General features: G+C 36.0%; 2 protein-coding genes across 2 annotated transcripts; both read left to right on the top strand.

The window, feature by feature from the left end:
- The first annotated feature begins 6,795 nt into the window (after positions 1–6,795).
- LOC110693593 lies at positions 6,796–10,511 on the top strand. The gene is made up of 2 exons (XM_021870728.1): positions 6,796–7,112; positions 9,202–10,511. Exon 2 carries the CDS (start codon positions 9,211–9,213, stop codon positions 10,357–10,359), a length of 1,149 nt encoding a protein of 382 aa, XP_021726420.1. The 5' UTR covers positions 6,796–7,112; positions 9,202–9,210; the 3' UTR covers positions 10,360–10,511.
- Positions 10,512–10,812: 301 nt separating this feature from the next.
- Positions 10,813–12,156, top strand: LOC110693404. The gene has a single exon (XM_021870526.1). The coding sequence runs from the start codon at positions 10,813–10,815 to the stop codon at positions 12,154–12,156; it is 1,344 nt and encodes a 447-aa protein (XP_021726218.1).
- Positions 12,157–16,488: the final 4,332 nt, after the last annotated feature.

The following is a 16,488-nucleotide window of genomic DNA, read 5'->3' as shown; positions in this document are numbered from 1 at the left end:
GAGCAGGAGTAATATTTACTGAGGTCATGTAAATTTGAGAGTCATAGAATATGGAAAGTCTAAAATTGGTTGCATGAGCCTTGTTGATTTGTTCCGTGTATCAAGTTGTATTTGCAAGTGTTCTTTATTGATAAAATAATTCAAGAGATAAAGTTTTTGTGTTTATCCAATTCTCAAAATTCCAATTTTTTATCTAAACACAAAATTCAGATGAATACATCTAATATTCATCATTATCCTTTGTTCAAAAGTAGCCCAAGTGCAATACTCTCATAAAACACGGTTTGCGTTTCCCTAAGCAATAAATAAGAGTGTCAAATCAACTAAATTCACCTCACCTCCCAAGCGACACCTCACTTCACCAATTTACCTCCACCATAAAAGATGTCAGCCTCACACAAATTCACACCACACAAAATTACCTTCTCTCTCATCACTCCGATCAAAATTACTCTCCAATGTCTACCTCTCCAAAAACCCAAATTGAAGCCGACTTAAACACAAACACAATTCCAGACATTGCCATGGAAATCCCACCGGAAATTACTCCCATCGAAGACCAAGAGCCTCCAAAAGTGGATTCAACCACCGAATCTCAGTCTTCTCGAAAAAGGAAGTCCGATGACATGCAAGAAGAAGAAGAAAGCGCTCCGAAACTAGGGGTCAATTACCGGGACAAGCCAGCAGCCATGAAAAGGCAAGAAAAGATTAGTGATCACTTTGTGACAGGTTTGACTATTAATCTTCCTTGGTGTAAATCTGTTAAGTTGTATGAACTGCTTGATTTAATTGATGCTCAAAATTGGGTGAATTTGTTGAGTGAATGCTTTAATCGGAGTATGTATGTTGATGCTATGAGGGATTTTTGCAAAAGTTTCAAATACTTAAAGGTGTTATTCGTTGTTCTGTGTATGAAAAAGAAATTGAGTTTGATGCGATGTACTTGGTTGAATTGCTTGATGTTCCTAATACTGGATATGACTTGTATTTTAAAAGTAATGTGATAAGATGCAAATATTGATGAGATAGTAGAGTTTCTAGGTGGAGACCCGGAGGAAACCTACATAAATCACAATGACCTAACCCCTCTTGATAAAATTCTGCTAAAGTTTGTTTTCAATGATATTATCCCTCGCACCCAAAAGAGAGACAGTGCCAACAAGCTTGACTATGTTCTCATCTACTGCCTAGCCAAAAAGATCCAAATTAACTTTCCCTCCATCGTGATCCAACACCTTTCCCACTGTGTTCCAAAAGGATGGAAGGTGGGACATGGTAACCTACTTACCTATGTTTTCGAAAGCTTTGGTATCTCCTTTACTGATAAAGAACCCCTACCCCTCAAAAACATCAAGTACATGCAGCCTATTTTCCTTGAAAACCATAAGATGAAGGTTGTAGATGGATGTTTTGAGGTTGTGATGGAGGAAAAGGATAAAAGGCCAAAGGAAGTATGTGCCATAGATGAGGGGGAAGAAGAGAGAGCTACTGGGATAATAGAGGGAGTGGTGCATGACATTCAGGAAAAGGAAGAGGAAAAGGTGGTTGAGGAAGTGATTGAGACAGCGGGAAGGAAGAAAAGGAAGAGCTTGAGGTTGATGAAGAAAAAGGAGACCTCTGCCCCCATTTACATTGATATCTCAGGGGTGCAAGAAGGATTTGCATAAAGTCACAAGCTCTCCTATTTTGGGCAAGTATGCATCTACAGGTACATGTTTTGCAGCTTTCAGTTCCCCACCTAAGGTTCCCAGCGAAGATGTGAAGGAGATGTAGGAGATGCTCCAGAAATTGCTGAAGGAACAAGAGCAGTCAAAGGTGAAGATGGAGGAACTGAATAAGAGTGTGCTCACTCTAGATGCTGATGTGAAGGAACTGGTCACGAGCTCAGAACAGGGGAGACAGCCCACTGTGAAGGACATAGTGTCTCAAATCAGCAAGAAGCTGGAGGATCTTGCTGTTGATGATGACCAGAGCATTGCTTCTTAACCTACCTTTCTCTGCAGCCTTTTTATGTTGATGAAACTTATATTATCTGCTTTTGGGAACAATTTTTATTTCGGTCTGTAATATTTTGGGCACTTTTTAATTTCTTTTGGCAAACTTGCAAATTTGGTACATTTGGCCGATGTTTTAAATCGGTTTTGGATGATTATAATCTATGTTTCTTTTGCCTATATGCTTTGTGAATATTTTCTCTCTATGCATGCTTCTTGTCTTAACACTAAACCACTAGTTGGTGCTGTGTTATGGTATACTATACGTGTGTGTGTTAGTTTTTGATAATGCCAAAAGGGGGAAAAGGATGCAAACTATCAAGGAAACTTAATCATTCTATGGTCTCTGTTCGAAATCTTCACAAGCAGCCTAATCTCTACAAGCAGGTATAATGTATATACAAGTTTTTTCAAGTTTTTCAGTTTTTCCATAAGTTATTCATTTATGCATTGTTTACTTCCTTAAACATTAGTTTCCATTCTGCATTGTATTTTGTTTTTGCATTTCCTTTCTTTAGGAATAAAATGGATTATCTCTGTTTCCTTGTAAGTAAGTTTGGTTTGTTTGTCATCATAAAAAAGGGGGAATATTGTTGGAATTAATGATTTTGATGATGACACAACCTCACTTACTTACAAACTAATAAGTGCTTGATTGTTTAAGTGTGTACTCAGTTACAAAGACTAGGAGAATGAAGTGTCTTGTAAAAATACCATGAGGAACAAGAAGGCCATAAGAAGAGCTAGCCATATAGAAGAGTTCCCTCTCAGGAATTGGCGCTTCAGAAATGAAGACATGACTGAATTATTAGATGCCCTTGTTATCACCTATCCATTCGAGATTGTTTGACCATGTAGGTTAGGTTTAACACTACTCTCTCCGTTTTTAAATACCTGCTCCATTTTTTTGGGCACGTATGCCGATATTAATCTTTGATCAATAATATCATTAATTATCAATAAGTATAAATTCTAACAATTGAAAATTAATAATCTATTTATTGAGATGATTTTAACAAGCATCCACAAGACTATATTTTTTTTTATGTATAAATTACAAACTTTAATCAAAGTAACACAAATAAATAGTGCAAAAAAATAGAAATAAAGCAATTATTTAAAAACGGAGGGAGTATTCTACAAAATGGTCTAACTGAATTTGTGCCGATGCATATACCACTGTTAGAGGAGAACTGCTCTGATACCATGTTAAACTGCAGATTTGGGAGAAAATCATTACGATACCCGGGGAACAGTATCAGGAATACCACAAGTGATTGGAATGACTGATTTTAAGCTTGGCACCAACGGATTCCTTGTTGACGACCAAGTTACCTTTGGAGCAGAGGTTTTCATTACAAGCAATGAACCTACATTCTCAAAGTTATCGATGATTAAATTTATTTCCAAACGCACTTTTCCTCTTATCAAATTTAAAAAATTGTCTACTAGCGATTTCTCTAAACCAATGGTGTCTGATCCCTTCAAGACTACCTTGAATAAAGAATCATACACTTGGTGCGTATGAATTTTCGATCTCTACTCTATCCATATACTTTTATCAATAGATCAACTAATAATACATAATACGTGTATTAATTAATGTGCACGCAGGAAACTAGAGCTACATCGAACAGGATATGGATCATCGGATGATACCTTTTGGTCCCTTTTTCTTGTGCTTGTCGACACAGACAGGGTTTCCAACGGAAGGCAAATGCTTGTTAGTTATGAGCTCAGCTTGTTAAACAAAAGAGGCGGTTCATACGAAAATGCTGCATCAGGTAATTGCATTTCGTGTATACATTTATTGGCGGAGCTAAAAAAGTTTTTGTTAGGGGGCCAAACTGAATTTGTACTCATATCCCATACGCGAAAAATATTCGATGGCTTTGTTTGGCAAATGATTGTTCGCGGTTAGCTGTTGGCTGGTTCACTTGACTTTTTTGACCAGCTGAAATGTTTGGCTGTTTATAATGACTTTTGAAATTGACTGTTTATAAAAGTGTTTGGTAAATTAATTGTTGGTTGTTGGCTATTTATTAGATAATTTGTGGGCCAACAAGCTAAAAGCCAACAAAAAAAGCTACTCAAATCAGTTTTTTTTTTTTTTTTTTTTTGCTTAAAAGCAGCTTTTTCGCTAACTAAAAAACCAATTACCAAACACATTTTTTGGCTATTTGACCACATAAAAAAGCCAAAATCCAAAAACTAACCCAAAAACCATCAAAAAGTTATTTACCAAACATGGCCGATATATAACAATTAAACCAACTGTCCTACAACTTGACACATGTAATTTGTTGCTACTTTATATAAATGTATACCGTAAGAAGAGGTCATGGCCCACACTAACCCTGCCTTGACTTCGACACTGCATTAGTATGACTTGTTTGTTGTCTTAGGGGAGAAAGAACGGAGGGAGTACATGTGAATAATAATAATAATAATAATAATAATAATAATAATAATAATGTACACAATATATATAAATACACACACATAGTATATGAGTAGATCAATGTAAGACAATACTAATAATAATACTCCCTCCATCCTTTTATTAGAATCCCACTTTTAACATTTGTTACTCATATAATAAAGTGAAGTGAGAATCTAATAAAAGGACAGAGGAAATATAATAATAATATAAAAAATAAAAAATAAAAAAAGCTCGATGGGAGTATATTATAATTAATTCAACAAGATATTACGGTATTTAACACTACATATATTTGTTACAGAAATGGACTGGATCAGTGGCTCAAAGCTTTCATTGGGTTTTTCCGACTTCATCGATGGATCTGATGTTTTTACTTCGCCATTTAACTTTGCCGGAGGAGATAGTTTAGACGTGAAAGTGCAATTTAATTCCATCTTCTTGGTCGGCGGTTACGATAATAATTAAAATGCTTCAAAAAATCATCCTCTACATTGATTCATATTAAGCATTACACTTTACACCTACATGATTGCTAATTAAACTATTACCGTTTTCTTTATTTCAATTATATTGATAAAAATAAAGGGCAATAATGCTTGCCTTATCAGTTTGTAATTTCATTATTGACGTAATTTGTAATTTCTATTCCTTCTTCGGTTGTTGTATCAGTTGATCATTTGTTAATTAAATGAAGGCTTTCCCTAGTTGCTGGTATGAATATATTTTTAGTATAGAGAGAACACTGTTGAATTTTTGCACAATAATGAAGACTAATTCAGCTGAATTTTACCTGGGAAACAACTAAATAGCTTTGAGAGATTTTTATTAATTAATTTGTAAAAGTAAAAATGAATTAAGGGCATTACAAAATAATACAATTATACAAATATACAAGTCAGCCCTATTAATAAGCCTTATAAACAGATTTTTGTTTATCAAGAGTATCATGGTAGGACCAAGCTATAGCGCTGCAACAAATTAATTTAAAAGACAAACATTTAAAAAAATTCAGATGTACAATAATTGCTTTAAAGTTGTCTTAAAATGATAAAAAAAATTACCCTAGAATGAATGAAAGTTATTCAATATATAAGTTATCCTGATATGAATAAAAGTTATTTAAGCTTTATGAATAAAATTCACGGATTTTTCACCAAATGCCTCCTAATTATTCCGTAATTTTTTTATTCACCATGTACCCAAGAAAATTTTCAAATTCACCATATATCCCGAAGTTTTACAAAATTATCACCAGATGCCCAAAATGACTAATGACAGTTAGTTTCGTTTGTCATTAGGGTTAATATGAGAGAAGAAGTTGATGGTGTTAGTGAAAAAATGGGAAAAGTTTTCTAAGGTTGGAGGAAGAGTACGACTGTACGAACATTTTCAGTTAAAAAAAATGAGTAAAGTGAGAGTCGTGCGTATAACATTAGTAACTAACCTTAATAAAGCCCACACAATTAATAAGGTCAACAAAGCTTGACTAGCTATTTGTAACTAGCCTTTTTTATGTCCATTACTAATGATTTTTCAATCTATTTTTGACCTACTATTTGTAACCGACCTTGGTTATGTTAGTTACTAATGCTAATTTATTTGTAACTTGCACTAGTTATGTCAGTTACTAATACTTTTTTAATAACTAACGTAATTTATGTCAGTTACTAGTAGGGCTAAATAGCATTTTTTTTACTAGTGAATTACGCCAAGTGGCAGCATCTGATTGGTTTTTTTTAAAAAAGTTATTTAAATAATTATGAAAAAAAAAATTAAAAAAAAAAAAAACAACTCAAACCAAACCAGCCTGTCACCTTATGCCGCCCAACCCCCTAAGCCTAGCCACCTCCCCACAACCGCCAACAAGCCAGCCTCCTCACTGCACCAGCGCCGCCCCTTCCCCCACGTGCCAATCACTACTAGAATTCGGTTAAATAGCGACTGTTTTCCTATGAACGTAAAAAAGCGGTCGCAAAATATGAAATTTGCGACCGATTATGATGTGGTCGCAATTTTACGACTATTTTGAAGGCGATCGCATATTTGCGACCGTTTTTGACCTTTTAAATGGTCGCAAGGATGTTTCAACAACTTAAAATAATTAATTCAAAATTTAAAAAATGTTTTTGCGACAGCTAAAAACGGTCGTAAATAGCGATCGTTTATGAAATAGTCGCAATTTTGAGACCGCTTATGAAATAGTAGAAGGGTTTTATTATTTAAAAAAAAAAATATAAATGGATAACCCATTCACCCAAACCCTAATTTTTTCTTCTCACTCGCCGCTTATTTCTCCTCTTTCTTTTTTATTTCCTTTCTCTCTCTCTTCTTTTTCCCCTCCATCTCCTTCTCTTTCCTCTCTTACGCCTTTCCATCTCCTTTTCTTTCCTTTCTCTTTCCTTTCTCCTTCTTCTCTTTCCTTTTTTTTTCTTCCCACCTCTCTTGTTTGTTCTTTTCACCAACATTAATTCGCATCAGAATTCTCTTTATTCCCCATTTTCGTTCTCTTTTTCTTCAGAGTTTTGTCATAAAACAAAATTAGGTGTTCAGATTTTCGACAAAAAACGAATAATTATGGTGTTTTTGATCAAATTCGACCATTAAAATTCCAAACATAGAGTTTTCATGGTCGAATTTGACCATATGAACACAAAGAGGATGAATTATTTGATAAGGTATATATGCTGATTTTTCTAAAAATTTTGTTTATTTTTTATTTTTATGGTTTTATTTCATTTTTTGTTTGAATGTTTGTTTATATTCATACGAGTTTTCATTGTTGAATTTTTCGATTTTTGAGTTTTTCGATTTTTTAGTTTGATTTTTGTTGAAGTTCATATGAATTTATGTTTAATAGATTTTGGTTCATTATTTTTTGTTTAGACTTTTGTTGATGTTTAAATGATTTTTAGTTTGATTTTTGTGTTTGTTTTTTTCAATTTTTTGGTTTGATTTTTGTTGATGTTCATACAAAGTTTTTGTTTCTTTTTTTTTATTTAGTTGATGTTTATATGAAAATTTTGTGGTTTGTTTATAGTTGTACTGTGGGTTTAATATTTTATGGTGATTTTGTAAATTTTTGTTTGAATTTTGTTGTTTATGTTTATGGTTTATTTAATTTCGATTAATGGTACGATTTTGTGATTTTTTTTTATAATTGTGGGTCAAATTAATTTTTTTGGGGTATTTTATTGGGTACCGTAGGGTGGCGGTGGGTTGAGATTGTTTAGGGTGAACAGTGATGGTGGGAAAAGGTTGTTAAGGGGGCAGTGGGGCTAGGTGCATTGCAGAGGGGCTGGTAGCGTTTACTTTTAAAAAAAAAAAAACTAAATTAGTGATCGCCTATAACCATCGTTGATATTAATATTTACGACTGATACTACAACGGTCATAATTAAAATTATTTGCAACTGTATTAGAGCACTCTCAATGGTGAGAGTTTTTTATGCTCATGAGCATTTTTATGGTGTAAAAAAAATACTCACTAGTCACAATGGTGAGGAAAATCAAAATGGGAAAGAAATGCGCATGAGCATTTATCAAAAAGCTCAAAACTTGAGCTTTTTTTCAGATGAACAGTAGTAGAGGTGGGCCCCACACGCGTCAGACCCACTTAAAAAATTCTGCTGCCTTCCCCATCAAAACGACGCGTTTTGATGAAGCTTCCTCAAAGGCAATCCTCAAAACGCGTCGTTTTGAGTAGCCAAAAAAAAAAAAAAAAAATAAAGGCGGCTGACGCGTGCAGGAGGTTGGCGAATGGGGATGAGACGCGTGGCAGGTGTGCAGCAGTAGCCAATCAGGTTGAACTAGCCGTTTTACAACGGTTAGTTTTGTATTTTGTAATTTCTGAAAAAAATATTTTGTAAAAAAAAAAAAAAAAAAATACCAACGGCCATAAAATTAAATTCTCTATAAATAGACATGCATTTTGATATAATTTCGTAAACACTTAAAAATCCTCCAAAATTTTATTTTCTTAAAAGTATTTGAAATTTGTAGAAGAATATTGTTGTTGCAATTAATCCATATTGAGGTAAAAAAAAAAAAATAATTTTTATTATCAGTTTTACAATATAAGTAGTATATATGTGATTTTTTTAAAAAAAAAATAAAATTGTAGGCCATGTAATTTTTTGCAATATGTAATTATTAACAAAGTTGTTTATATTTTGTCCATAAATTTCTATATTTGTAGTTATTAAAGTGTTGTTGCAATTAATGGTAAATTTTTGTTGCTATATATAAACGTATTTTAGTATTTACTTAATAAAATTAGTATATATGTAAGTTTATGGAAAACAAAAATTGAAGGCCACGAAATGAAATTGCAATTATTGGCTAATTTTTGTTGCTATATATAAATGTAGTTACATAATAAAATTAATATATGTTTGGTTTTAATATGTACATGTAGTTATGTGTTAAAATTAGTATATATGTTATTTTGTGGAGAAAAATTAAATATTGTATGGCATGTAATGTATATATGTTATTTTTGTTATTATATGTTATTTTTGTTGCTATAAAGTTGTTGATATTTTTGTTATTTTTGTTATCAAATTAATTTGTTTAATAAGTAGTATATATGTTATTTTTGTTGCTATAAAGTTGTTGATATTTTTGTTATTTTTGTTATCAAATTAATTTGTTTAATAAGTAGTATATATGTTATTTTTGTTGCTATAAAGTTGTTGATATTTTTGTTATTTTTGTTATCAAATTAATTTGTTTAATAAGTAGTACATATGTGATTTTTTGATGCAGAATCTTTGAATGGATCCAAACAACCCAAATTTCCGTCAACAATTTTCGGGTTATAGTGATGATTTCCTAACTAATCCCGAGTTTCAATTGTTCTTGCAAAGAATGGGCAATATGTCGTCGCAACCACCTCCACTGCATCAGACATCCACTGAGGTTCCCCTACAAAACCTTGCGAATGAAGATCGTACACCTGAAACTGATCTTGGTAGTAACACAATGTTCGATGAGAGCGAAGAGGAAAGCGTACCAGAGACGCCGCAGTATCCTCCTCCACCAGTTCGCTTGTTGGAACCCAACCAGGTTCCTGCACGAGCTACCCGTGTTTGGTCTGTGGCGGAAGATGAAGCTCTAATTGGGTTGTACTTGCAGATTAGCGAGGATGCTATTAAAAGTACAAGCCAAAAAGCAACTACCCTATGGCGCAATGTACACGAAGCATACCAAACTTTGCATACGCAGAAGCCGCATATAATTCCGCCAAGGCCTATTAAGAGTCTGACGTCGCATTGGAGAAGGTTGGTAGCGGACACACTGCAATGGATATCTTGCTATGATGAAGCAGGTAGACTTCCGGAGGGAGGGAGTGGTTACAATGAAGCTGATCGTATGAAAAGTGCGGCGAAGCTTTTTCATGTCGCCCAAGGTCGCAATTTCACTTTTCCTCACGCGGTTGAAATGCTTAACAAGGACCCAAAGTGGAGACCAAAGCTAAGATGGTCAATGTCCTTGAAGGAAAGAAAAGCCGCTTGTGATGCTGAGGAAGAAGGTAGTGCTGGAAGTGGGAAGAGGTCCAGAGGTGATGTAGAGGCGGATACCCCTACAGATGGTTTTTCATCTGGCGGTTTACAGCGACCCGAGGGTGTCAAGAAGGCAAAGGCGAAGCGTATAGGGAAAGCAGTACCAACAGAAAGTGGTTCGTCTGAGCTTAGCGAACGAATGAAGGAATTCGCTTTAGTTCGCGAGAGGGAAGCCATACTGAAAGGAGAGAGGATCAAAATTGAAAAAGACAAGGAACAGAGGAAAAGGGAGGAACTTGACTTTCATAAGATGAAAACCTGGTTTGATATGTTGCAAGTTCTGAAGAATTCTCCTACGCCACTCACATCTGAAGAAGAGTCGTACAAGAATTTTTTACTGGGTAAATTACAAGGCCTTTAAGCATGATTGGTTGTAGTCTTTTATTTGTTAAGCGTAATTTAGTCTTTTATTTTGAAGTTGTATTAGTGGTGTGGTTGATCTCAATGTAAGATGTACACTTGTATTCTGATTTTCCAATATTGAATGACAAGTTGTTTAACAAGTTGATTTAAGTTTCCAGTCATACCGACATAATTGCTTTAAATCTTTGTCACTGTACAGCCACGTTTTCCTATATTCACTTTATCAGAATGCTTTACCTTTGTGTCATTGATACCGACATTATTGCACTCAAGACTTGTCACTGTCAACTAGCATAGTATACCTATTCCGTGGTTGAAAATTTGATTCCTTTACTTGGTGTGGTCATTCAGATTTGTAACCACATATTCATTTGATATTTTTGCTATATATAGTAGGCATGGCACATATCCACAACCACACCCCTTCATCAAGTAACAATAGTAATACGAGATGTATTCTAGACCATCATCAAGCTCAAGTTCAAGATCATCTTCTTCAAATACTGAAGAATATGACCAACTTGTTGATGAACTCTTCACATACCAACCCCCATCTGTCCTCATGGCCCAAACACAATCCCAACACTCTTCAAAAAAACCTAGAGGGGGTACGAATAGAAGAGATAGGGAAATCGGACATGCCAGGTTGTTTAATGATTACTTTTCCGATAATCCTGTGTACAACACCACCCAATTTAGAAGAAGATTTCGTATGCAACGACCTTTGTTTGTACGTATAATGAACAAGGTCGTTGAAGGTGATGTGTACTTCCAGCAGCGTAGGGATGCAGCTGGAAGGTTAGGTTTATCACCTCTGCAAAAATGTACAGCAGCGATAAGAATGTTAGGCTATGGCATGGATGCGGACGCCGTGGATGAATACGTTCGGATCAGTGAGTCAACCGCTCGAGTTGCCCTTCAACGTTTTTGTACCGGTGTCATTGAGCAGTTCGGAACCGAGTACATGCGAAACCCTACAGCTGATGAATTGGCTAGAATACTGCATCAAAATGAACTGCGTGGTTTTCCGGGCATGATAGGCAGCATTGATTGCATGCATTGGGAATGGAAGAACTGTCCAACGGCATGGAAAGCGCAGTACGCCGGTAGGAACAAGAAAGCAACGCTAATACTGGAAGCCGTTGCAGATCAGGATTTATGGATATGGCATTCCTTCTTTGGGATTCCTGGATTTTGTAATGACCTAAATGTCTTATACCGTTCCCCAGTGTTCGATGAGGTTCTGCATGGTCGAGCTCCTCCGGTAAATTTTACCGTTAACGGCCATGAATACAACATGGCATATTACTTAGCCGACGGTATTTATCCGAAGTGGGCAACTTTTGTTCAGGGTATCACAACCCCTCAACTTCAAAAAGATAAATTGTTCGCTGACCACCAGGCTGCTGCTCGAAAGGACGTTGAAAGAGCATTCGGTGTTTTGCAAGCTCGATTTGCAATAATACGAAAACCGTCACTGGCGTACGATGAGGACATACTGCGAGACATAATGAAAGCATGTATCATTATGCACAACATGATTGTTGAAGATGAGCGCCACAACTACACTCGAGCCGAAGTTCTAAGAGCCTTCTACGATGAAGATCAACAAGAATCAACACCAGCATCAACATCTACAACGCCACCGTTTGAATTCAACGTAGGCCGACCTACCAACTTTGACTTCAACGCATTTCTACAGCGAAAAGCTTCCCTCCGTGACAGAGAAATTCATCTATCTCTGAAACGTGATTTAGTCGAACATATTTGGCAACGATACGGGCCACGTAATTAGGGAGAAATTAGACGACTTAAATAAAGCCAAGTACTATGGCGTAGCTACTTTTCCGTACGCAGTCGAGTTATTTTTTAGTTGTTGTGTTTATTTTATTTCCTAAGTTTAAATACGCATGACATTGCAAATGTAATTGTTCTCTAGTATTGTACCGCTTTTAAAATAAATAAAAACATTTAAAAAATTATGAGCTTTTTTTTACAATTTTTTTATATAACGTACTTAATTTTACGACAAATTTTAACGATAAAAAAGACAAAAATAAAAAAAATAAGTTACACAAATTTGAATTAGTTTTTTTTTTTATTTGGAGTAACATTGTTAAAATATAAATGAAATAAATAAATAAATAAAGAAGTGTTGTGTAGGAGAGAGAAAGTAATGGTGGGGTATTGAAAAAGTAAGAGAGAGATAGTGTTGGGTGAGCATTTTTTTTGCTCACCATTGGGAGAGGAAATGTAAAAAAAATTTGCCCATGAGCAAAATTGATTTGTTGAGAGAGAAAGTGGGTAGAGAGAGAGTGGGTGAGCATTTTTTTTGCTCACCATTGAGAGTGGTCTTAGTGCCGCTCGTTGAAAATAAAGGAAACGATTGCAAAAAATCTGCGACAGTCAGTCGGTCGTAATTTTGTCTTTTTGTGACCAAGTGAAAAACGACCACCACTTTATGACCGTTGACGCTTGCAATTAATTTCAACGACCGTTTTTGTTATTTTCAGTGACCCCGTTCGAGACGGTCGCAAAAATTCAAACCTTATGTTTGATTTTTGGGGTTTTTTTATTTTAGGATTCGTTATGGTGGTTCAAGGGGTGGAGATGGCAGGGGGAGGGTGATTTGGGTTTGCCGGTGTGGGGAGGGGGTTGGGACGCCGACGGTGGGTAGGAGAGGGTATTTTGAGGGAGAAAGGGAGTAATACCTTTTGATAACCAATTTTTGTAGGTCGTTTTAGGCGTAATTTTGATCATAAATTTAGCTAAGTTGAGAGTTCTCTCTCTAGTTTTAAGGTTTGTTTAGGAGTATATTTAGAGAGAGAAAGTGAGAGATTTCAATGGTGATTTGAGAAATTTAAGATACAAGGGTGACAATTGTGTTGAAGATCTTCTCTATTATCAATGAGCATTTCTAACTCTATCTCATCTTATTGTCTTGCATTGTTTAGATTCATGTTTGTTTGATTTGATTTGATTTGGATGTTTGATCTTGATTAGTGTAGTCGCTCTTTATATTTTTTTGATTTCTTAGTTGTTTGTTGTTAGATGATGACTCTTGAGTAGTTGTTTGGCTAGGGATTGGGTGAAACTTGTATGATTGATTGATTGTGTTTAATTTATTTGGGAATTATGTTGGTTGATTGTTGAGATTAAAGTTACAAATGTAAGCTTGCATGTGTGTAATTCGATTAGGCTTTGAAAATTATGCTAGATTGCATTATGATTTCTAATGATACGACCCATTGGTTTAGGAATTGCAATATTCGATTGGTTTGGATTGTGATTATCCTATTTTGTTATTCATAGAGACTATTAACTTAACGATTATTGATTCTCCTATTTTGTGATTCTCCTATTTTGTTATTCTCCTAGGCAGGCTGGTCTAGTCGATGGGTTGTGGGTTGAAGTCTCAACCCACCGGCTATTAGTCAAAAAGTTATAACTTATAAGCCATTAATTGATTATAAATGTGACCCACTACTTGCCTAATACAGAGTAGGTTTTAGTTCCTTGATTTCTTAAACCAACTTAGCCTGTTATTCGGACTCTTAATTTCAACTACCCTAAGGGGCTTAGGGGTTAACAAAAAAAAAAAAAAAAAAAAAAAAAAAAAAAAAATTGAAGTCATATTTGATCACTTTAGACAACTACTCTTCAATTAATTACGACAATGAAATGTCAATCCGGGGTGTTATAATTATTGTGTTACAGGATGTATGTACCACAGTGAAGTAGGGCTAATGAGCTTTGAACATCTAAAGAATAAAATGAAGGCAATGCCAAGAACAGATAGTGAAGGGGCAATGTGTGGAGCTAACTTTAAGGTGGACATCAACTCTAAGAATACTACTATGCCTCGTGTTGGAAGTGAAGCTAATTAGGCCCTTTGTGGTTCCCAAACTTTCACTTTAATAATCCCAACTATGGGTGATTTACCTACAATAATCCCAACTATCATTTATTCTACAATAATCCCAACTATTAGGTCAGTTTTCCTCCAGCAGTCCCAAACCGGTCAACAAAAGTCAACAACCTATTATTGTAGGTTGTTTGACACGTGTCAGTGTGTGAGTGGTTCCAAAAAAAAATTAAAAAAAAAAAAACAAAACAAAAAAAAAATCTGGAAGCCAACCCCAACCACCACCTCCACCTCCAGCCGCCTAACCCTAAAACACCACCTTCTCTAGCCACCCAAGTCGGAAATGACTCCCACGACCACCCGAAATCGGCCAAAACACCTAAATTGCACCAGTAGCACCCCCATAACCCTTGCCCGTGAAACCCTTGGCTTGAATCCGCGACAACCTCCCTTCATTCAATTCGTCAAGGCTCGAATCCGCGAGAATGACGTCGGTGAACGATGACCCAATCGGCGAGAATGAAGGCAGTGAACAAGGGCGATGTAAGCTATGGTGGGCTGGTGATTGCGGGCTTGCGGCGGAGGAGAGAGAATCCAACGGTGGTGCTGGTGCAGCTCTAGGTTAGTGGTTGCGCATTTGCGGCGAGGATGGACGGTTGTAGGCTTGTGGCCGGGGAAGGAGGATGGTTTTCCGATGAGGATAGGGAGGAGGGGACGGTGTCCCGGTGGTCGGATTTGGGAATGAAGGGGTGGCTGTGGTGGCTGAAGGGGGGAGGGGTGGTGAGGTTGATTTTTGTTTTTTTTTTAAAAAAAAAAATTTATTAAGCCAATCATGTGTCACTACTAAAATTCGGTCAAATTGCGACCGTTTTTTTACGACCGTCATTAAAATGGTCGTAAATTATAATATTTGCGACCGTTTTAAGGCGGTCGCAGATTTGCGACCGTTTTTAAGGCGGTCGCGGATTTGCGACCGTTTTTAGGCTATTTAACAGTCACAAAGGTATTTAAAAATTTCTTTAAAATAATATACATGTTAAAAATAATTCTAAATAAAAAAATTCTATTACGACAGCCAAAAACGGTCGCAATTTGCGACCGTTATAGAAACGGTCGCAATTTGCGACCATTTGCGACCTTTCTTAAGGCGTTCGCAGATTATAATATTTGCGACTGTTTATAAGGCGGTCGCAGATTATAACAATTTGCGTCCGTTTTAGCGGTCGTAATTGTTTATTTATTAATTTTTTAAATAGGGTATATAAGGGGCTTAAGCTTCCCAACCCAAACTAACCCTAATTTTTTTTTTTGGTTAACAGCCGCTCCCCCCACCCTCTCTCTTCTCAGCCGACCCTCCTCTTTCACCCTCCATTTTCCTTTTCTCCACTCTATCCTTCTCACGCCCCTCTTCTTTCACTCTCACCTCCTAATTCTCCTCTTCCACTTCCGAAAATGAAGCAAAGCACTTGAGAATTGAAGAATAAGAAGCCGGAAATCGCTGCTCATTCAAGATTTGGCTCAAATCGGAAGCTTCGCCGGCGATTTCCCTCTCCTCCACGCTGCTTGCCACCATCACGACCACACACTGTAACAACACCTCCACCGTCACAAAAACGAGCCTAAGAGAAGTCAAGGTTTTCTAGATCTGATAATTAATTTAGGTTATATTGTTGATCTAGATTTATTATTTCTTATTTCTGATTATGTATAATTGTTTTATTGTAATTTTAGTTTTTAATTTTGAAAGATCTATATTATTGTTTTATTTCTGATTTGTGTTGTTTATTGTAATTTTAGTTTATAATTTTTGAAAGATCTATATTATTGTTTTATTTCTGATTTTTGGGTAAATTTCTGTAATTTGTATAATTTTATTTCTGATTTTGTGGGTAATTTTCTTAATTTTTTTATAATTTTTGTGGGCGGTGTTGGGTTGAGGTGGTTTCGGGTGAGTGGTGTTGAGGTGGTTTCGACTGAACGGCGTTGGGTTGAGGTGGTTTTAGGTGAGCGGCGTTGGGTTGAGGTGGTTTCAGGTGAGCGGTAGTTGATTTATTGGTTAGGGTGAGGAGTTGTACGTGGTGGGTAAAGGTGGGGTTTGGGTTGGCAGTGGTGGTGGGTAAAGGTGGTTTCGGTGGTTGGTGAGGCTGGATGCGAAAAACAGTAGTGCGATTTTTCTTTTCTTTTTTTTTTTTAAAAAAAATTTTAGCGACGGCTTATGGCGGTCGCTAATTCCAAAAATTGCAACCGCTGACATAACCAGTC

This window comes from Chenopodium quinoa, unplaced genomic scaffold (assembly GCF_001683475.1).
Source record: "Chenopodium quinoa cultivar QQ74 unplaced genomic scaffold, ASM168347v1, whole genome shotgun sequence".
Taxonomy (NCBI): Eukaryota; Viridiplantae; Streptophyta; class Magnoliopsida; order Caryophyllales; family Amaranthaceae; genus Chenopodium; species Chenopodium quinoa.
This window is presented reverse-complemented; position numbering and strand designations above follow the sequence as displayed.

What these genes read in the sequence shown, in the direction of transcription:
- LOC110693404 (XM_021870526.1), top strand. Translation starts at nt 10,813, where the DNA reads ATGTATTCTAGACCATCATCAAGCTCAAGTTCAAGATCATCTTCTTCA.
- LOC110693593 (XM_021870728.1), top strand. Translation starts at nt 9,211, where the DNA reads ATGGATCCAAACAACCCAAATTTCCGTCAACAATTTTCGGGTTATAGT.